General features: G+C 41.5%; 1 protein-coding gene across 1 annotated transcript in view; it reads right to left on the bottom strand.

The window, feature by feature from the left end:
* Positions 1-23,284, bottom strand: part of grin2ba (glutamate receptor, ionotropic, N-methyl D-aspartate 2B, genome duplicate a) — a 146,742-nt gene that overhangs the window by 49,461 nt on the left and 73,997 nt on the right. Inside the window, exons 4-6 of the mRNA XM_063904850.1 lie at positions 13,485-13,628; positions 12,370-12,640; positions 1,492-1,684 (exon numbers count right to left, since the gene is read on the bottom strand). Of these exons, the coding sequence (XP_063760920.1) occupies positions 1,492-1,684; positions 12,370-12,640; positions 13,485-13,628 (608 nt within the window). The remainder of the gene's footprint in view (positions 1-1,491; positions 1,685-12,369; positions 12,641-13,484; positions 13,629-23,284) is intronic.

The raw sequence follows: 23,284 nt of genomic DNA, 5'->3' as shown, positions 1-23,284 counted from the left end.
GTAGACCTTCTGCTGTTCTGTTTGGGAGCTCATGCCACCATTTTTGGGACAGGATAGCAAAGCCGATTGGCTGATCGATGTCTCTTGTGTATAGTTAACCATTCCTCTTTCATACATAATGCGTTACCACTTTACAATAAGACTACCCTTCATTCATAGAGGGTTTATAATTAGGTTATTAATGAGGTTATAAGCACTTTATTAATCATTAAGAACCATTTGTAAACCAGTTCTAACATAGTTTCATACATCGACACAGCCTCACTATTTGGCAAGATGACTAAGCCTTATATTGGCTACCTAGCTTCCTTCGTCTTCTTCATCAGCCAGCATCCTTGGTATCTGTTGTTCACTGAGTTAACCCCCCCCCCCCCCCCATCCATCTTGATGTTTCTTGGCTTCTATTAAGCTAATTAGCCAATATAAGGCTTAGCAGTACAGATAAATGTGGGCTCACTATTTGGCACGCAACCGGTCTCAGTGGCCCTGTTTCTCTCTTGTCTTATAAAAGCTTATTAATGATTTATAAAGTGATCACAACCTAAGTAATGAGTCTTATTGTAAAGTGGTACCGATAATGCTATTGGGAACTGAAAGTTTTTCAAGCTACAATAGTGTATGAAAATTTCCACTAAATGCAATTGTGAGTCAGTGCAAGAATGTGTATCAGTGCTGCATTTCAAACCTTCAAACACCTATACACACATACGGCCTTGTCTTTAGCACAATAAGAACTACACACAGCTACATCTGACACACACTGGCAGGGTGGCGGAGGGTATAAACTGCCCCTGAATGCATCACAATGCTGAGCTCTGCGGCACCACAGGGGCCAGTGTTCGTCGTTGACTCAAACGCCATTGGGACCAATTAGGCAGCGAGCGGAGCAAAGCGTCGCCGAACGCCACGCTGCACAACCAGTTCAAAAGACCTGCTGCTGAGACAGACAGCTGGGGGGAGGGGTCTGGGTTTTTCCTGAAGGATGAGGGCATGTGAAGGGGTGTGTGTGTGTGTGTAGGGTATTATTACAAAGGGGGGATGATCACAGTATGCAAGGGATGAAAGGTGCATGTGTTTTGAGTGTGTGCCAGCATCAAGACACCAAAGAAGTTGTGCAATGACTCTACTGATGAGCAATATGTACTTTTATTACATTTTAACATCGTTATAACTGGCAGAACAAAGCATAGTCTGCTCAGTGTAGAAATACTATGGTACAAATAAAAGTCTGGCTTCAAAATTGTTAAGCCTTTGACTTCTGGAAATTGAATTTATGCCTCAATTTATCCAATTTTCCTGCAGAACCAAACGTGGACGATCACTTATTGTAAGTCACTTTGGACAAAACTGTCAGCTGTTTACCACATATCTTAATTCCTGACATATTCAAAAATCCAATGGAAAAATCCCATTGGTTTTTTGTACAAGGGAAGTTTTGGGTCTGAAACCCTCCCAGTAAACAGTAAAACATAAACCCCAGCCCCCACTCACCTGAGCACTTCGTTGGGGTTGCCTGAGATGGGGGTCTTCTTGTCCGGAGCGCCGTGGCACTCGGACTTCAGCAGGGTGTGCGGCCCGCGGTCCATCATCATGGTGGAGGTCGCCATCGTGATGATGGCCACGCCGTCGCGGACCCGGGCCTCCAGGTTGTAGTCCCACTCGTCGTAGGACACAGAAAGCAGACCTGGGAGGAAAAAAGAAAGAGATGAGGAGGATGAGAGGAGAGGTGTGGGATAATGAAACATGGGGAGAAGGGGGAGGAACAAGCACCAAGGGAATGTGTTGAAGCACATTTTCGTAGTGGCCAAACTGTGGTACTGCAACGTCTGTGTCAGTTACATCATTGGGCCCAAAAATATGTTTCCCCCATTGAATACAGTGGAAAGAGACGTCTGTAAATCAACGTATTCATCAACTACCCAGAACAACACTTACAAAGCCATTATTTAAACTATCAGGGCCTTTAAGCTGTTAAATAAGATAAAAGCCCAAGCAGAGAAAGTGACGAAGAAGATCCAGGGAATTACTAGAGAAGATGTAGAGAAGAGCTAGAGAAGATCTAGGGAAGAGCTAGCGAAGATGCGGAGAAGATTTAGGGAAGCTGTAGAGAAGAGCTAGATAAGATGTAGAGAAGAGCTAGAGAAGATCTAGGGAAGAGATAGAGAAGATGAAGAGAAGATCTAGAGAAGCTGTAGAGAAGAGCTAGAGAAGATCTAGGGAAGATGTAGAGAAGATCTAGGGAAGATGTAGAGAAGAGCTAGAGAAGATCTAGGGAAGAGATAGAGAAGATGAAGAGGAGATCTAGAGACGATGTAGAGAAGATCTAGAGAAGATGTCAAGACGATGTAGAGAAGAGCTAAAGAAGATGTAGAGAAGAGATGGAGAAGAGCCAGAGAATATGTAGTGAAGATGTAGAGAAGATCTAGGGAAGATGAAGAGAGGATCCAGATGTTTTTGTTCTCAAGAGTCAAGTCATTTTGGCTTCATGCGCCACTCAGCAGCTGTCATATAAATAATTTTGAGGGTACTGGAGGGTTTAGGGTTGGATCCAAGCCCTTGCAGTCAACATGGTGAGGTATCCCTGGGACCTTAACCCCAAATTACACCTTGTATGCCCGCTTGTATGAATGTGTGTGAATGGGTTAAAGCTGACTTGTATTATATAAAAGTGCTTTAAAGGGATGCAAAGATTAAAAGAGTAGGTAAGTAAATGGAAAAAAGTCATAAGAACTTATATCAAAATACGTTTAAGGTCTAATGTTTGATTGCATTCATGTATGTTTATCCTAAAAGATGGTAATGAGCTCCTCAATTGCGTAACACTAGGATTAGACCGGTATGTATGGAAGGATTCAGATGGGGAAAGTAAAGAGACGGACAGATGGAGGAATCTAAAGAAAGGAGCCGTGGATAACTCTGTCAGGATACACCGAGTGTACATGTTTTGAACACTATCCAAGAGACAGAGAGCACACTACGTGATGACTCAGAGAGCAGATGAATACCCCCCCCCAAATCCTGTCTGACTAAGCGTCTATCACCTTGCTGTGTTTGTCCATCTGTCTGTCTGTCTGAAGGACTGTCTGTCTCTGTTTGTTGGTCTCTGCTCTGTCCGTCTGTCTGCTCTCGTTTGACAATCTGTCTGTTTATGGACAATCATTTGTAGGTCTCCGTCTTCCTCCCGATGACCTTACAGCCCCCCATCCATCAGCTCATTCAACGGTTTGCCAGAAAAGCCCGTCTTTCCGGATCAGAAACACGTTGATTGCCAAGCGGGGTTTACACACACGACACCATAAACAAGGACTAATATTAAGACACAACACAAGGAAGACAGACCCTCTAACGTCCATTTGACCTGGGATTTAACTCTGATTTTAATTTGAGGATTGGCTGCATCTTGCATACATTTTTCGCCAAGATCTTGTATTGATGACGGGAGATTCGGACTTTGCGCAAAGTCTCCTCCAGCACATCCCAAAGATTCTCAATGGGGTTCAGGTCTGGACTCTGTGGGGGCCAATCCATGTGTGAAAATGATGTCTCACGCTCCCTGAACCACTCTTTCACAGTTTGAGCCCGATGGATCCTGGCATTGTCATCTTGGAACATGCCCGTGCCATCAGGGAAGAAGAAATCCATTGATGGAATAACCTGGTCCTTCAGTATATTCAGGGAGTCAGCTGACCTCATTCTTTGGGCACGTTGCTGAACCTACACCAGACCAACTGCAGCAACCCCAGATCATAGCACTGCCCCCCCCCACAGGCTTGTGACCTTTTTTTTGGCCGGGCAGTTTTGACTTTGGTAGACAAACACCTAGTATTGCAATCCTGTCGAACACATACAAGGAATTTGCCAAAGGAAATAAATTGTATTTAAAAAACGTATTATTACATTAAAATATTGAGCAATATTTGCATCAAATTTAAAATGTACCCAAAAAATGAACTACGTACAGTCTGATAAAAACAATGGAATAGCATATGTGCAGTATTGGTATGAAAAGTAGAAAGCCGTGCAGATATCTAAAGAGGTAGCTTTGTGTAAAAAGTACTTCTGTACCCCTACTGTTCCTCTCCTCTAAGATACAGCAGAGTTGATTCATTATGAAACTTGGGCTATTATGCATCCATTCCAACATGGCTGACATTTTGATAATGACTTTCATTTATAATAAGCTGCCGTTATTGATAACATGATTAGCTCGTGACAAATAACACACTTTTAATTGATGACACGTGGCCCAGCGCCGAGCCTGGTGTGCAACGTTTATCTCTTTTTAATGGCCAATCGTTCAGCTCTGTAGTTCAGCGCTGTCAGAATGATATCAGGTTGGTGCTAACGGGTCCTTGGGCACGTTTGACTTCAGATCTTTAGATATGAACTTACATTTCCCAAATAATTTATGCTCGTCGCTAGGTCATAGGTCCTTGTTGGACAGGTTCTCTGTGAGGGGTTCGACCACCTAAGGAACTGCGGAAATTACACAACTGGCAAATTAGCAAATCTAGAAGAAGCTCAGGACCGTTCTCAAGGAACCCGTTAAAGCAGCTGTGCAGAAAGAGTTGCTTCATTACTGATTTAGCAAGCATGACTATTGGCCATTCGTCAAACTCCTCCAGTGAGCATTGATTGTCCAATCCTGGCTTCTGTAACATAACATGTCAAGCTTTTGTCTTACATGTTAAACGCTGTGCATTGGCCAAAAAACACAAGCGCAAAAGTGTAAGGAATGAGGTAAAATATGCGTTTATCCGCCTTAAAGTTAGCTACAGACGTTAGCTTGCTTAGCTAACTAACTTCACCAATTTGACCATAGGAACAGTCCCTCTATTTTGTCTGAGGTAGGTTTCTAACTGTGTTAAATGACATAACATGCAGCCATGATAACAGCTGTTTGATTCTCACAAAGCTAAGGAAAGGTGCTCAAGTCATTAACTGACATATTGAGTTGTAGTCCTTGCAAGTTAATCTGCTGTTGCATAATTGCCAAGTGTGGTCAAGGGTCTACTTCAATGGTAAACGTCACAAGGTCAAGCAATAGCAGTAAAGCGAAGACATATGGCGTTGTTTTCCTGACTGTTCGCCCGCAGCCCTGGTGTTTTTTTTCCTTTAAATCTCAGCACCGAGTGCCCTTATGACTTCTGGAAATAGCCAATAACTGATCCTTCTGTCTGACACATCTGGGTTCAGGTCACATGGCTCTCAGCAAGCCCTGACTGCCTTCAAGTCAAATTATCTGGCCATCTCCCCGTCTCTTTGTCCATCAGTCTCTTTGCAATCCATCTGACAGAGTATGACCACATGTCAGCCGGTCCGCTACTATGTCACTGGGCAGAAATAGACAGGCAACCAGCCTTTCTCTGGGGGCCTCAGCACTGACAGCTCCGGCCCTCCAGGAGCACATCTAATGACACACTGTTGACACTTCCTCAACACTCACTCACTGCCGTCCCTTTTTTTTTTTGTTGCACACTTCACTTCTATTATTTAATGGCAGAGATTCTTTCATAGGAAGCTGAATGCGTGTTGGCAGCGTGTTGGTGCTGCGCATGAACCGTGTGATGAGGTCTTTCTATAACTAGGGAAGTGCTGGGGGACGTGAGGATGTTCATCTGACCCTCAGGACATGTTAAAGTGTCACAATGCGAACATGTCAACGGGTTATGTTACATCTAAACACCCTTTGGCTAGAGCTGGGAGGAGTACTCAGATGTTATATTTAAGTTAAAGTAGTAATACCTCAGAGCATAAATACTCTGTCACAGGTTAAAAGACTACTTAAGAGGCCCTATTATGCTTTTGGGGGTTTTCCATGTTCTATAGTGTGTTAAATATACGCTATATACGTTTTTGTGCATGTAAATGGTCTGCAAAGTTTAAAATCCCTGTTTTCCCCCCGCCTGAAACGCCTCCATTAGACTCCTTTGTTTACTTTCGTAACATAATGACATCACTATGTAACACTCACGCTTCAATTGGCTAGCACTCCAACACATTGTACGTGATAGGCAAAAGGGGCGGGACATCTGTAAGCGGTTGACCAATCACCAACAGAGCCGGCCAGCTAACCAATCAGAGCAGACTGGGCTCTGGTTTCAGACAGAGGGTGAAAAGAGGAGCTGCAGCACAGGCAGTATGAGAGAAATAAAGAGCTTTTTGAACTTTAAAGCATGGAGACATGACCCAGAGACAAAAAGTACAAATATGAACCTGGAAATGAACACAATATGTCCTTTTTATGGAAAGTGAAAGTACATCCAAAATGTACTTAGTTACTTTCCACCAATAACCTGCAGCCTCTGTAAAGAATGTTCTTTTCTCTGGTGTGTAAACGGACGACTGACTGTGTTTGAAAGCATATGCTGTCACACACACATGCACATGAACAAGAACTATCACAAAGCCCACAGACACTACAAATCAAATTGAGCCGGAGAACGTACCGACAGAACTACCAAATCATCGGGGTATTTTTAGAAACGGCTTATTATTGTCAGTGATGTCAGATTGGGTGGTTAGCACAGAATGTGCAGCAGCGGTTCCTGATGAAGAAGAATAGAGACCGAAAAAGCTGTTAGGTAAAGAGAGAGCGGGGGGGGGGGGGGGGGGGGGGGGGGGGGGGGGGAGAGAGAGTGAGTCGAGAGAAACAGTCAGACACAAAGAGAAAGAAACACTGAAGGGAGGAGAGAGTGAGGAGGGTGTGAGAAGCAAGGGACCAGAGGTGGGAAAAGTACTAGATGTTGTATTTGAGTAAAAGTAGAAGTACTTAGGTCTTGTACTTGAGTAAAGTAGAAGTACTTAGATTTTGTATTTGAGTAAAGTAGAAGTATTCAGGTCTTGTACTTGAGTAAAATAGAAGTACTCAGGTCTTGTGCTTGAGTAAAGTAGAAGTACTCAGGTCTTGTACTTGAGTAAAAATAGAAGTACTCAGGTCTTGTACTTGAGTAAAGTAGAAGTACCAGAGTGTAGGAATACTCTGTCACAGTAAAAATATTCTAAATGTTCCTCCAGTGAAAGTAGAAGTACTCAGATCTTGTACTTGAGTAAAGTAGAAGTACTCAGATCTTGTACTTGAGTAAAGTAGAAGTAGCAGAGTGTAGGAATACTCTGTCACAGTAAAAGTATTCTAAATGTTCCTCCAGTGCAAGTAGAAAGTACTCTCCTCTAAATGTACTTAAAGTAGCGACAGTAAAAGTAGTCATTGTCTGATTGGTCCATTTCAGAATAATATCTCTGATATGTTTTATAATGATTGATCATTAAGGTGTTCTCAGAGCTGGTAAAGGTGCAGCTAGTTTGAATGGCTTTGTATACTGCAGGGTAGCTGCTGGATTTACTGCAGGTGAACTAAAGTCTGATTTAAGGGAGATTATATTTACCATCATTAATCCAAATCTGCCTAGCAACTAAAGGGATTAAATACATGTATGGGAGTAAAAGTACACAGTAACATGGAAATATTCAACTACCTCAAAATAGTACTTGGTTAATTTACACCACTGGAAATAAAAGCATGAAATAAGGAGGAAAGGGAAGGAAGGAATAGAGCGGGAGCAGAGCTGGTTCCCCAGAGTGAGACTTAAGGAAGGCATCAGTGGAGAGACTCATAAGAATCGGAGGCTCTTCATCACACATGGTGCAAATGATTAAGCGTGCATAGTAAGCAAATTCGCCTCGCGGCTAGCATGCACCTTCTGCAGAACCCTGATCTGCAGGATCACACACCCTGTCACTCCGTCAGGGACGTGCTGGGCCAGAGTGTGTTTTTATTTAGGTCACTAACTTTCGAAGTTCTGGGTGGATTTTCTCACAGTTTTAAAACACTTCTAGCTACTAAATGTTCTCGTGCTTTCAGCAGACAGAAGGGTGTCACCTTGACCATTGTCAGGGAATCATCATATGGATGTTAGGCTTATTACAATGCTGTATAATTTCCCCCATCTGGCCACCATTCAATAACCTGTAATGTAGATTTTGATCGGCTTTACCGTTCCTGTATAAAGTCCTTGCCTTTTTGACTTGTTATGCCACTATTGCTGTAACACTGTACATTTCCCCACTGCCGGACTAATAAAGGAATTCTGATCCTGAAACAAGGGATGCAACGACGCATTGAGCATCCATCGGCATTATTCAATACTTTAATTAGATGAATGTTTAAAGCTATTAAATATGTCTTATTACCCTAAAAATGGGCGAGTAATAATAATAGATTAGGACGGACAGAACCAAGGACTGTAGGTACTTAAAGTTCTCTCAATAACACGTATAGCAGACCAAAGAGTTATTTGGGGAGTTTGTGCTCATCAAAACAAGAGTGTGTTTAATATATGTATTCACATATAGGATTACTAAACAACATTCACAAACATCACGCACCCTCATGTCACCCAGCACCGATCTCTTCGCTGTTCCCCGGACAAAACTGGCCAGCCTGAGAGACCGTGCTTTTCTCCTCCCTCGGTCCAAGTCATCAGCTTCCACAAGAAAAGCCTCAAGACCCATCTGTCGCTCACCACGTTTTACTGACTGTCCTTTATTTTATATTTGAACCTTTTCTGCTCTTGAACTTTTTCTTTTATCTTTTTTAAAACTCAGCACCCTAGTTTGATTTCTTTAAACGTATTTTATTAAATATGTTCCTTGGATAGCTTCTTTTTTTTTTGTGAAGCACCTTGAGATGTTTTTAAAGTCTGCTATAGAAATACAATGTAGTATTATTATTATTATTATTATTATTATTATTATTATTATTATAATATTTATTTTTATTAATATATTTATTATTATCATTGTTATTATTATTATTATATTTATTATTATTATATTTATTATTATTATATTTATTATTAGTATTATTATTATTATAATATTTATTATTATTATAATATTTATTATTATATTTTTTTAATTATATTTATTATTATATGTATTTATTATTATATGAATTATTAGTATTGTTATTATATGTTGCTTCATTAAATATATGTATTATGTAAAAATGTAAATAAAATGTAAAACTTATATTTTTCATAATAAAAGATTTTAAAAATACATTTTAAAAAAGGCGACGTACATTGACGAGGCACAGTTGGGCTTTTGCAAAATTTTGGATCAAATTCAAAATCTGTCGTCCTCATTAATCAATTAACTATGGGAGAAATACCAAAGTTACCCCTTATTATCTGCCATTATATTGTTTACATTAGACCATAGTCTGATTCCGTATCCTATCCATCACGCAACAAATGAGCGGGTGACATTAAGCTTGCTATCTGTCATCGTGTCCCGTGTGATTAATCCCATGATAATTCAGTGTTAAGTGAGAGGGGTTTGTTTGTGTCCATCAAGCAGCCGCTGTGCCAGCTCCACTTTGTAATCATCCAGGCAACACGAGCCAGTCACGATTATCTCTCCGCGACATAAATCAAGAGCGAAGTCGCTGTGTGACTTACATAACAGATACGGTGATACATCAAACTTTATAGAGTGTAACTTTAATTTGGAACACAGAAAGTGACACGCAGTATATTTCCCTTCCTAGGTAAGCACTCTTACCTTCATCCGTACAAAAAAGCCAGCAACAAATAACCCATTTTGTTAAACACACCTGTTATTTTCAGGCAAAACAACAACAGAAAATCCCACAAAACATACTCCCATCTAGAGTAAATCATCCATGGCAGCAAATAAGGAAGCAAAAAGTTTGAGTTACTGGACTCGAACGCCACAACGACCTCAGGTTCTGCCCGGCGGATATTTCCCAGAAACGCTGAGGACAGGGAGGGGTGTAATATCTCCCCTTCACTGTAAATCAACAAGCCAAACACCAAACTAATTATCAGGTTCATATTTCTGGAGTAAATTTACTACCTGCTCTGAGACTTCTCTGTCGTACCGAGAGTAAAACTGACTGAAGCTGAGGGAAGCTCCTGTGTCTAGACGGAGCTTTTTCCTGAGCACAAGCACCTTTTTCAATAGTTCTTTAATGAGGAGTGGGCCACCTCATGAGTCACCTCAAGAAGAAGTGGGTTTTTTCTGAACCCTTCGGCCATATTTGTGCTGTGCGCTTCAAGTTTTGAAGCTTCATGTTTTTTAGAGAAGCACTGCTGACCCCACAGTAGGGAAACTGACAAAAAAAACGTGTTTTTGTCGTGTCTTTCAGGTGGGATCAATCATATCGAAGACAAAAAAGTCAATTTATTTGAACAGATTGACCCTGCAGACACTGAGTCTAGATGCTGAGTGTTTTTACAATCGTACGTGGTTCCTCCTGGTTCTGGAACCTATGAAGCTCATTCATATACAGTGTGAGAGAAAGCATCTTCCAGTTGGTTGTTATGGAGTCAAACCAATAAAAATGAGCCAAATAGATAATACAATCCAAGGGGGAGGAGCTAGTTTGTCCAAAGCAGTGATAGGCCTTATATCTTTAACACAGATTATTAATTCTGACTATTCTGCTCATTTTCAGGTTCATATTTGTCTGAAACCAGAGCCCAGTCTGCTCTGATTGGTTAGCTGGCCGGCTCTGTTGTGATTGGTCAACCGCTTAGAGATGTCCCGCCCCTTAGCAGATTCCATACAATGTGTTGGAGCGCTAGCAAGTGGAAGAGTGAGTGTTACATAGTGACGTCACTAACAAAGAAGTCCAATTGAAGTATTTCAGGCAGAGTGTTGGAGGAAACTTAGGGATTTTAGCCTTTGCAGACCATTGACATACACTAGAACCTATATGACACACTGTAGAGGGAAAACACCAACAAGCATCATAGGGACCCTTTTTAAAAAAGTGTGTTTTTTGACGGAAAGTTGAAAGGAGCCTTTATGCCAGAAAAAGGCGCTCTGTGGGAACAGGGCCTAATGGTGGCCCCATCACTAACAGTTAGACTCCCACTGAGAGATGGCCTTTCTAAAAGTGTCTGCCCCCCCCCCTTCCCCTAAGCACTGGAAGTCCTGTTACATGAAGCAGTCTGACAGGTGTCCCTGACGGATTGCGTGAGCAGGTTCACTGGTTAATGCTCCCCAACTTGGATGTCACTTTGGTTCCACATTTGACCTTCAAAGGTTAAAATGACCTCCAGTGGTGTTAAGGGCGGGGGGACTGCGGGGAGAGGTGTTCCTTTACCTGTTATATTGAAAGGTCAGTTTGTTTTTCACTCCAACAGGAAAAATCTAAGTATCAAACTGAACATTTGGAAAGTAATTCCTGCACTGTAAACACTTGTGTAGTGCGTACATTTCGACCTTAAGCCTTCTACCAAATCGCACATGGCTGCTGTGCTCTCAGCGGAAGTCACAGTTAGCTAGCTTGTTAGCAACGTTTGTTTTTAGCAAATAATATATCACGTCTTATTTCAAAATTGTTTATTTGATGACCGGAAAGGGGTGGTTCTATAAAACATGTTTGTATTGTGAAATCGATCTCTCTTTTGTTACGGACCGCCAGACAGTAACTGCTGCTGAGCTCCACTCAGTCAGCGGCCTGTGGACGCGTGTCCCGGGCTATTGAGTCACAGCTGTGACACTTTTGTAAAACCTACTGCCGCATCCTTTATTAAATACTCCTTCTAAACCTTCTAAGAGGAGCTTCACTTTGTTTTTCTTTTGAATCGACTCCTGGGCTTCGAATAAATGAACATTTCCTACAGTACGTGTATCAACTCACACAGCACACATGTAATCCAGACAAAAGCACAACCACAACAACATGATGTTACCTATATAGTGTTAGCTGCTAGCTGTTAGCATTGCAACCATAGGGTCCATATGATTGACAGAGTTTGGCCTGATTATCTGGAAAAAATACTTGGATTTTCCAAAGATCTTCCAGCAATTAGGCCAGGAAAACTTAACTCTGGATTCTGCTTAAGGCTTTATAAACAATGTAAGTCAATGTGAAATGTATTTTGGGCCCAAATTACATCACAGACTGACATGAAGGTTGACCGAAATTCGCTTCAATGACAGATTCACATAGTGTGTTTGTCCTTGTTTGATTATTTCTAATATGCACTTGAACCTCCCTAGATGTGCAATCATCCTGTAAAGGGGATAGCACAGCAGAATCAAACAACAGTATGAGCGTCTGAGATCAGGCTGGGGCCACCTGAGTAGAAAGTGCGTGTGTTTATGGTACTTCTGTCACACCTCCTGGATAAAAATCAAACAATTCCAGCATGTAATGTAATTACTGTGCTCACAAAGGGCTTAGCATCGGAGCTCAAGGCAAGCAAACATCTTTCCACACTGAGAATGTGTCAGATTAAAATGAGATTGGATTTAAATTCTGACTTCTTAGGATCTTAATTACAACTTTCAAGGGTGGCCTTTAGGAGTAGTATTTGAGGAGAGCTTTCCTACCTGTAGGGAACTCTGCAGGCACTACAATAGTGTCTCCAGCTACCAGCGAGGGCACTATCCATGTGTAGCCGTAGCCGGTGATCCCGACAGAGTGGGACACCTCGAAGATGGTGTTGGCCTCCTCCTTTGTGCAGTAGAGAAGGATGACGGGGCTCTGGAGCTTCTTCAGCTGGTTCTGGATCTTCGAATCGCCGTCGTCTACGGACATGTCGAGCAGTATAACCTCCTCCAGCTCCCAGCCCACAAAGCTGTTCTCGATGGTGCTTCGGATCTGCACCGGACAGAGGAAGAAGATACCGATCAGAAGAGAGAGACTCAGAGAAAAAGATTGGTCATTTTTGTAGAAATAAACATTCCCTCATAGATTTGACTACAGTTTGTATTTACATTTTTCAAATATAAACACTTGATAATCTTGCACACACTACACTGCTTCATAGCATATTGTGGTCCTCTATAAGTGCACAGCCTCTGGGTTAAAACTGCTAATTAACAACCCTATTTACCAAGTCCTGAACCGATTCTTTAATCATGAATTGGATTAAAAATCGGAATCAAATAACTACCTTTGACACTGTTCAATTCAGCATTGATATCCCACTAATACTTCAGTAATAAACCACAGATAAACTGTATATATAACATGCTATATGTTGTAGTACAATGGGCACATTTTTCATTCTTATCTTTATATATTTTAATTGTATTTACGCTGTATTGGACATTTTACTTTAACGTCTAATGTTAATTTTTTTTATTTTATCGTCCATTCTGACTTTAATTTCTTATATTTAAATAAATGAATATTTTTCAAATTTATGTTATTTCATTTTCTTTTTTTAAATTACAATTTCTTGGTAGAATTTCAAATAAAATAATGATAAGAAATTATTCAAAAGCCTCTTTTTTTCAATACTTGGTATGTTTCTATGAGGATTGACAGGGATGACAGTACTAAACATTGTGATTTTTAGAAGAGTTAAGAGATTGATACCAGACATTGAATGCTTACAAACCTGTCTCTATCTCTATATTTATTTAAAGAGTGAATTTCCCAGTCGAGGGCTGCAAGACATCGAAAAAGCACTTCATGTTCTGTCTCTATCTTGCTTTACCTTGGTGACAAAGTCCTGGTACCCCGGGTAGTACGTGGTGACGATGGAGAAGATGTACCAGTCGTATTCCTCCATGATGTTCAGCATGACCGAAGCCTGTTGCTCGATGGAGGGGCCGAATTGAAAGAACATGGAGTCGTCATCCTGTAAAACACAAAGGAAAGGGAACAAAGAGGCAGAGTGTAAATGGTTATGTAACAATATTGGCTTGAACTTTAATTTAGTTGGCTCTACACACAGAGGAGAACAGACACTGCTTAAAGGACGGCGCTGGCTTTGTAACATTATTGGTGGGAACATTAATTTAGCCTCCTTTATTCTCCCGCTCGCAGAGGAGAAAAGGCGAGAGGACACCAGTGGGCTCGTAATGATACCGGTCATGATTTTCATTAGTCGCCTTTATGACTCCTTTAATGAGTTTGTACACGGGGGTGGCTGGAGCAAATTCTCGGGACTCGAAGCTGCTGTCCTTAATCTCATTGATCACTTTCATTAATTTGTTTTATTACGGCTGTGTTAGGACGGTGCAATTTCAATGTAACCTTTATTAATATCTAGCATTAAGGATAGAAAATGCACCAATATGGACACGCTGTATATATAGCACTCACTCAGAGAGGATAAATGTGACCCGCTCTATCAAAATCAGTCCCATCGACCACGAAACACATCATGTCCAACCGTTACATACACCGTTGGAAAGAGGAGATTCTTAGCTTTCCAATGATATATGTATTGTCTGTGTTGTCCAAATATTCATCCACATTTTCCCCATAACATAATGACTGTTAACAAGAGAGAAAAAGGTGTTTTAAGTTATCCGACACGTTTCAGTCAGAGTTATTTTAAGAGTAGGCTTTATTTACAAGCCTCAAAAACGTATTTATCGTTTGAAAATGGCAATAAAAGTGTGATAATCTAAAAGCCAAGACTTTTGTTTAGATTAAACCAAATCCCCAAAATGGCAAACACACACATTTCGACAAAAATCCACGATCATCTCAAAATGTTACGTTTCGACATCCGACTGATTTGGATAGAGCTGGTCACAAATCTGAAACTATGAGAGGTACAGAATGTGCTGCGATCCTGAACAGCAGCACAGTCAGAAACTATAGTCATCGCTGATATGAAAGCCTCGCCACCGGACAGAAGAAGAGGAGGAGGAGGTGAGATACGCTGGTCTAGACAGCATCGCGGTATTGTGACATGAGCTTGTTATTGTGCACGGCTGAGTCAACACAATGCACAGTGTTTGTGTTCATGGATATTCAGGCTTTTAATTTGGTCAAGTGTCCGAATGACAGTGATTTTGAGTATAGCCACTTTCACACTTCATAATTACACAGACTTTATCTCGCTTGCTTCCTAGTGCAAAGTCTGAGTAATGTCCGATACATCCAATCGGGAACATTTACAGCATGCAAGTAGACGTGTTTTGGACGCTTCTATCGTAGCTTGTGCTAAACCTGAAGAAAACAAACAGCCTAGGGTGAAGAAGAATGCTAAGTTACACAAAGATGCAAATGCTAAACTTTAAAGACGACAAGATTCTGGGATTCCTTGGCTAATGACCAAAGGCAAAAATCAATCAAATCAAAGAAAGGCAAGAGACTTTTGATAGTAGTAGTGAAGATACGGATAGCATAAAAACCTGATAGCTCTCTCAGTCTTAAGACACACTTCTTGGCTGACCTGAAGTAAGTTACACAAAGACAAGAATGAACACATTTTACGTGAAAGACGAGAAGATTCTGGAATTTTCCAACGTCAAATTCAATCAAATCAAATAACGGCGAAGAGAGACTTTGGACCAAATTACAAATCAACTTTGTCCACTATCCGGAACATTTAAGGCATGCAAGTAGACTTGTTTTGGACGCTTCTATCGTAGCTCGTGCTAAACCTGAAGACAACGAACATCCTTGGGTGAAGAAGAATGGTAAGTTACATTAAGACGTAAAGGAAAGTGTTTAACTGGACAGACGACGAAAAACTGGAATTTCTTGGCTAATATCCGACTCCGAAATCAATTCAATCAAAGAATGGCAAGAGACTTTTAATGGTAGTAGTAAAGATATAGATAGCACAAACACCTGATGGCGCTCTCAGTCTTTAGACACAGTTCTTGGCTGACCTGAAGCAAGTTACACAAAGACGCAAATGGAAAAATGGAAGACAAAGTACGATGCATATGTGACCACAGTGTCATTAGCATTATGCCGAATTCACATATCAGCCCTCAACTCCATAAAGCGGCGTACCACCAGGTAGTACTCGGCTACCTTGAAGAGTTTTATGCTAATCATGGTCCTCACCCTATTTGACAAGGTTAAGGGTCACTAACATGTCCTGTATAAGATTACATAAGATTACCAGTAAGATTCACATGCTCCTAGCTGACTTAACGTATCTTATACTGTTGTAAAACAATGTAATGTGTATGTATGTATTGCTCACAGATCCACAAACCCTGATTCTCCTATATGATAATGCTCTATCCGTATAAGAAAGTGTCTCATGTCAGTAAAGCCAGTTGTATCCGACAGCCAGCAGAGGCAGGAAGCCAGAGTATTGAAATCTCTCCGGCTCCTCAGGACTCTCTCTGTGCTTCACTCAGCATCAAAGGCTAACCTGCCCCTCCCAGGGGACGCACATGGGTTGATCCGTTACCTTGTTTCTGCATTAATGAGATCAGGACTATACCATCGAGGTGGCTCGCTGAGGGCTACAATGTGCATGCCTAGCGCTTGCAGAACCCTGTTGCAAACGGTGCATCTTGAGATTGAAAAACACGTGAAATATAAAAGCATTTAACCCTTAAATGGGCAATCACATGTAAATATATTTGACCCATGTCACACCCATATTACAGTGTGATTAGACCCTTATGATATCTACATTGCACTGTTATTACACCCGTTTTACACACAGGACACTGAAAGCATTTAAGGGTTAATGCGTCTTCACTATAGAGGCTGTGTTGACGACGCACGCTCTGATTTTGTACTCGGCTAACTTCTTCTTCTCTGCCTTATTTTTCTTTCACACTTCATTCATCTCTATCCATCTCTCCGCTCGCTACGCCGTCCCATTTATACCAGTGGAATTATTGCCAGGGCACAGTTATAATTGAATTTCCACATTCCCGCACTCCCGCTCCCCCTCTTTATCCTCCACACACAACCCCCCCCCCACACACACACACACACACACACACACACATACACTCACCATTTCCTCTGGCCTCCACTCTCAATCTCTCTCTTCTTAAGAGCAGTATTAATGCACTGTCCAACACACTCATTCAAAGTGCCAGAGGTCTACGAGCAGTTTCATTAGCCTTTGAGAAAAATAAAAAAACACAGACGCAGAAAAAAGAATATATCACCAGTGGGAGTGTGTTAGGAAGCTTAAAATAAAGTGCTGCAAAACACCTCTCTTCATTTACAGCAACAACAATTAGGGTCTGGCCACATTAACACCTCTGTTGGCACGAGGGTGATCGATTAGTGAGTATTAAAATTTCCCAGAGGGAGGAAGGAGGCCAAACAGGAAGCCAAGCTTGGAGAGAGGCTTTGAACGGCCGCTGACGTGAGCGCTGGATACTGTACACACAGACAACAATACAGTACAGCGGGATGAATGGCCGACAGAGACCGGGAGGAGGGGGGGAGAGATGAAGAGATAGGGTGAGATAAAGCCTTGGAGGAGGGGAGGAGAAAGGAGGAACACAGAAAAGGGAGAATTTAAGCAATAAATGATAGAGATGTAGGAAAAAGCAGCAGGGGGGAATCTGAAGGACGATGTTGTGATTGGTCTGTGTGTGTGTGTGTGTGTGTGTGTGTGTGTGTGTGTGTGTGTGTGTGTGTGTGTGTGTGTGTGTGTGTGTGTGTGTGTGTGTGTGTGTGTGTGTGTGTGTGTGTGTGTGTGTGTGTGTGTGTGTGTCTGCAGCCATTTAGGCAGGAGGAGGTAAAGCCTGAGTTGCTGTCAGAGGGAGGAAGACGGGACACGTGTGAATCCCTTCTATACGGGAAGTGTGTGTGCGTGTGTGTGTGAGGTGGTTAGAGACATATCCACATGTGTTTGTGTGTGCGTGCTCATGTATGTCTGTTTCAATGCATGTGTGTGTGTATATCTGGTACATCTACTTGTGTTGAACAGTGCTTTATAAATAAACCTGCCTCTCCTGTGTGTGTGTGTAAGTGTGTTACGTTTGGGCTTAGTAAGGCTCTCTGTTACATATGCATGTGTTCCTTTGTGTGCGTGTGTGTGCGTGTGTGTGTGTGTATTACATGGTTGACGGGCCTTGGTCTTCCAGAGCCTCCCAATGAGTGCACACACACACACACACACCCTCTCTACCCACGGCACTTATTTGACTCGGAGGGGGGAGAGAGAGTCAATAACTCAGGTATTTCAATTACACACACAGGGGCACATCAGTGACTGCGAAAAGAAATAGACCACTTCCAATCTTGCTCGCGAATATGCGCACGCACGCACGCACGCACGCACGCACACACACACACACACTTGAATGGCTTTAAACACAGACACCGACCTCCTTGCACACATTTGTATGCAAGTACACACACAAAAAGCTGCATTCAATAGCCACTCTCAAATAAGAGGCTGTACTCAAACACACACACACACACACAATACAAAATGACAAATCACGACCGCAATCAGAATAATACCGGGGTGTCGCTTTGGACACACAGAAGCACTCATACACACTTCACACACAAACACGTAATGGCACGACAAAACAACACGACACACTAAACTGCCAAGTGTGTTTTATCCTGATCACCTGAAGCATCACGGGAACATTACACAGGTTGAGTATGACACACGTCTGACCCTCTATATATATAAACAGTATAGGGGTCTATATTATGACCCACTGTGTCTTTGTGAAGTCTGCAGGAACCGTTTCCTCTCTCTGACTAACAGCTGACACGGAGCTTAAATGTTCAAAGCTCTTTTATACACAATAAAGTGAAAAAACCAACAACTTTTTAGCCTCTTTTTTATGTATACAACCGCTGGAGTGAGAGTGGATTACACCCTGATATAACATACAGAAATATAGCTTTTTAATTTAAGAAAACCGCTCCCACTTTACACAGTAGTTGTATTTTTAATTAATTCTGTATATTTTACATTCTGCATTTAATAGATAGTTCATTTACTCGTGTTTACAAAACAAAATATGCTGTAACTTGTTTGATTTAAAGCAGAGAAATCATTTGTTTATCTGCTTACCGTTACATGATTTACCTCTAAATATAAGGGTAATAATTCTGTTTAACTTAACTGAAACTTAACTTAACTGAAATGTTTGAAAGGAGGAAGTATCCTGCTCTGTGTTTTCCAGGATAGTTGATATACGACATGAATAAGAGATGACGAGTGCACGTTTCCATGTGTCTACTACCTTAGCTTCCACTACACAACGAATGAAAAGCCTGGTTGGTATTCCAATGGCTTCTATAGACTAAGCATTGGAATTCTAAGTTATATTAAGGGCTATATATAAGCGGATTTAAGTGCAAATGCTTCTGAAATGCATTGTAAACACGCTGCTGTGACTAAACAACTTGGAACAATGAAGAAGTAAATCTAATCCATACCAGGTGATGTAGGAACACGTGGCATACACCTGAAATACAGAGCATAAGAAATACAGTGGAAATATAACCACTGTATAGCATATAGGTGTTTCTTCTTCGTGAGGAAGCGGGGATGAGGCGAGGACAGACAGAAGCAGTGGAAGAGAGACAAAGAGTGAGATAGAAAAGGAAGATCGAGCCCGAGAGAGATGGAGATGCTGGTGTCTGTTGCTGGGAGGTTTTTGGCAATGCATATTTCTATCCTGCCTATAAAGGCTCCTTTGAACTCGAGCGGGTGAGGAGGGTGGTGGATGGGGGGGGGGGGGGCAGGAGGTTGCTATTGACTGCTGCTGCTGCTGCACCGCCTGATGGAAAGAAGAGAAGCCAGAAAAATGGAGGATGGAGGGATGAAAAAATGAGCGATGGAGTGGGAGGAAAAAGGCAGCAGGAAGGCGGCCTTCACTTGAATGTTGTGCATTAAAAAAGACAGTGGGCAGTGGATATACACTCAGCCACAGGCACTCTCACACACACACACACACACTGCAAAATCAAGTCCCTTTCATTTAAAGCCGCCATGACCACGTGTACTGAAATTACGTATTGATGACAAACCCTCCTCTCTGCTCCCCCGTCATTTCTCTCTCGTTGCTCGCTCTACTTCACTTCTCACACACACACACACACACATATCATATCTACCTCAATTAAACCCCCCTTAACAACTCGTCCGTATCTCCCCCCCCCCCACTTCTCTCTCCTGTTCGCTCTTCTCATGCCTCATCATCACATTCCTTATCATGGAAGCCTCCTTATCTTTAATCAAACACATACAAGCTTAATTAGTTCACACATTTGTCAGACCGTCGTCTAATTAACAGTGACCTTATTTTAAGTACTTTTTTGAACCTTAATTAACAAAAAAAAAGCACAGGTCTTCATTAAAATATTTCAGTAGTTTTCATTTTTTCCCCAGACGCGATTCTGATTGTTACTGTGTCTGGAAATAATAATCAAAAAAATTAAACTGGGAGATTTAGGAGAGGTATTCCGATGCTTTCACTTAAGTAAAAGTACCAATGTATTATTGTCAAATTACTTCACTACAAGTCCTGCATTCAAAAACTTACTTAAGTAAAAGTACACAAGAGTAAGCAGCTAAATGTACTTAAAGTATTCAAAATAAAAGTACAAATTGTGCAGAAAAATTGACTTTATGTTTGTTTTTAATGTTATTTTTATATATAACATTTGTAGATACTATTGTTAAGTAGCATTTTACACACTTTGGATTAACTCTTGTGAATATTTAAATAATTTGACTTTTTTGTGACTGACTAGTTTCATTTTTAGAGATGGATTTTGTCAAAGCTGCTAATTAAATGTAATAGAGTAAAATTACATCATTTCCCTTTTAAATGTACTGGAGAAGTATAAAGTATTCAGCTTCAGAATACTTTTCTAAACAACTCTAAAATACAAACATCTCAAACTAGATGCCCCTGCTTCCAAAGGCTAGAGCCTGATTAAGCTGTGGTTCTTCGTTGGTAAAATATGCCGCTGTGGTTGTTGTTGTTGTTGTTGTTGTTGTTGTTGTTGTTTATGCCACGATAAGATAGCAACAAGTAGTCAAGGTAGTCAGATTAGCTTCGGCTGCTATGCTAACATCACCCGTCTTATATCAGACAAACTTTCATAACAGCGTTGTGATGCCAAACAGGGTCAATTCAGACTGAACCTCATTCACTATGGGGGGCATCAGCTGCTCGTGTGACAGTCCGACAGTGAATACTTTCCAGCGGCCGTGGGCGTCAGCTAACGGCAGACTAAACGCCGGTGGACGAGCAGCACTGCAGCGGGCGGTAAATGCCGCTGAACCACATTAATAAACAATGAACCACGGCACTCTGGAGAAAAGGACATGGTTTGAGAAGTAGTTCTTTAATTCAATCTGGCTTCGTATGACTAAAAGCAACACGATCATCGACCCGACGCTGTTGTTGTTGTGAGCGGCGATGTAAACGCTGATGTCATGACCCCTAACCCTAACCCTAACCCGCAGCACCAGTAATGTATAGCTGTCAAAACACAAATGTTTAGGGATAGCCGACGTTGTCTAATTGTTGTATGAGCATTATTACCGGACATTTTGACCGGCAGGTTTTGAATTGACCAGCTTTTTTTACATTTTCCAGCTGAAAAACGGTAATTACCGCCTGACGGAAACTCTGAGATAGTTACTAGTGAAGTTAACACAATATAAAGCAGGATATGACATACATAAGAGTGCAATGAATGGTATATTAAATTAAATATAAACGTACGTCTTTGGCCCCGGAAAACAAGATGAAATAATACCCACCATACACAGTTAAAACATCAGGTGTATTACAGATAGGTGAACATTAGGTGATGTGTTGATGGCAAAAATTCCAAAGAACTATCATTAAATGGAAATACTCAAGTACAAGTACCTCAAAAGTGTATTTGTAGTTTGAATGGAAGCCAATGGCACTTAACACTCTGGCAACGGTACGGATCATTTCTCTTTGGCCCATTTCTGCTCTAAGTTTAGCAGCAGACCCACCGAGGGGCCTCTGAAGTCTGAAGCTCTTCCTGCTGCTCTTGTTTGTCCCCTGATCCTTGTAGAATTTCCCAAGTGTGTGTGTGTGTGTGTGTGTGTGTGTGTGTGTGTGTGTGTGTGTGTGTGTGTGTGTGGTCGAGTTAGGCTAAGGAGTCTAAATTGGGGTGGCCGGAGGGAAGGGTGAGGCTGCAAAATACATGAATGTTGTCTGGCTTTTAGATTGGTGTGTGTTTGTCTCTGGAAATTTATGGCAGAGACTAAGTGGTGAATAATAAAAGGCGGAAACTGGCTAGAAATTAAAGATAAGCAGTGACAAAGATTGGATAAGCAGAGGGAAAAGTCAGGCTTTGCAGTTAAAGCGCTTCGAGCATGGTGTGTTCGTAGTTTCTTGACTTCCTCATTAAAGCATCATGGTTATTTTGTTAATCATGGTCCCATTAAGAGTAAATAGACGTTACCTATTGATTGACAAGATGCTACCACCCCTCTCTTCCAAATATGGTCACTTCTGATTGAAACCAAGATGGCAAGGATCAAAAAGCCAAAATTCAAGGCTTCAAAAAGATAATCGACCAACAACAGGTGAAATCATGATGGCTACGTCCACTTCCTACAGTCTATGGGTGTATACGTTAGCTAAACGGCTACTAGGACATCAGTACTTCCTACAGAGGTAACCAAGCACTTCATCAGCTGAGTAAACAGGTTATATTTAATTTTTAAAAAAGCCCAATTCAAACTACCACGTCCACTATGTAGAATAAACCCATAGATTATAGGGTTTACGATGAAAAGACAGCCTAGGACAACGTTGTCAAAGAACTCATGGAGCTAACGTTAGCATAAATAGCTAGCTAGCTTCAGCTGATTAAAGCTGCCAGCTAGCTGTCAGTTCAGCCGACAAAATCTTTAACTAGAAATCAATAATCTGTTGTTCTCAAATATGTTAGCGGCATCTCTGTGAACTGCAAGGTGAAAAACAAAAAGCCTGAGGAGTGGAGAGAGTAGCCTAACTAAGCCTAGCTCAACTTAGCCAATGTTCAAAATTCAGGTTTTCAATAAGATTGAAGACTGGAGAACACTTAAGGATTCTAATGTTATTAAATCCAGATTTTCATTCGACTTGCTGCCTCTCCAAACTATCAAACACCATCAAAACTTAGTAAAAACTGCAGATGATAGAACGAAGCAACAGATGAGAAGAATACATCACAGCCGAACAGATTTAACCTTCACGACCGCAACGTTTCCACAGCTCCCACAAAGAGGGTTTAAAATGTTGCTCGGTAAAGTGGGAGGATAAGGGGTGGGTTGGGAGTAAAAGGGAAGGAGGACCACAGAGTCCCAGGATGGCAGTAAAGTGGTTTTGGGAGTCAGAGATTTGAGGACGCTTCTGTAGTCGGACATCTTTCTTTCCATCTCTCGATTCAAGCTGGAGGGTAGGGAGGGTGAGGGAGGGAGGGAGGGAGGGAAGCAGGGGACAGTGAGGTCCAGATGAGGGATGTTATTAATCCATTTATTCCCTCTCCACTCTCTCCGTCTGCTATCTCTCCTGTCATATTCACTGATTTCCATCTCCTGCTCGAGCTCGCCCT

This window comes from Eleginops maclovinus, chromosome 16, assembly GCF_036324505.1.
Source record: "Eleginops maclovinus isolate JMC-PN-2008 ecotype Puerto Natales chromosome 16, JC_Emac_rtc_rv5, whole genome shotgun sequence".
NCBI classification, from domain to species: Eukaryota; Metazoa; Chordata; class Actinopteri; order Perciformes; family Eleginopidae; genus Eleginops; species Eleginops maclovinus.
This window is presented reverse-complemented; position numbering and strand designations above follow the sequence as displayed.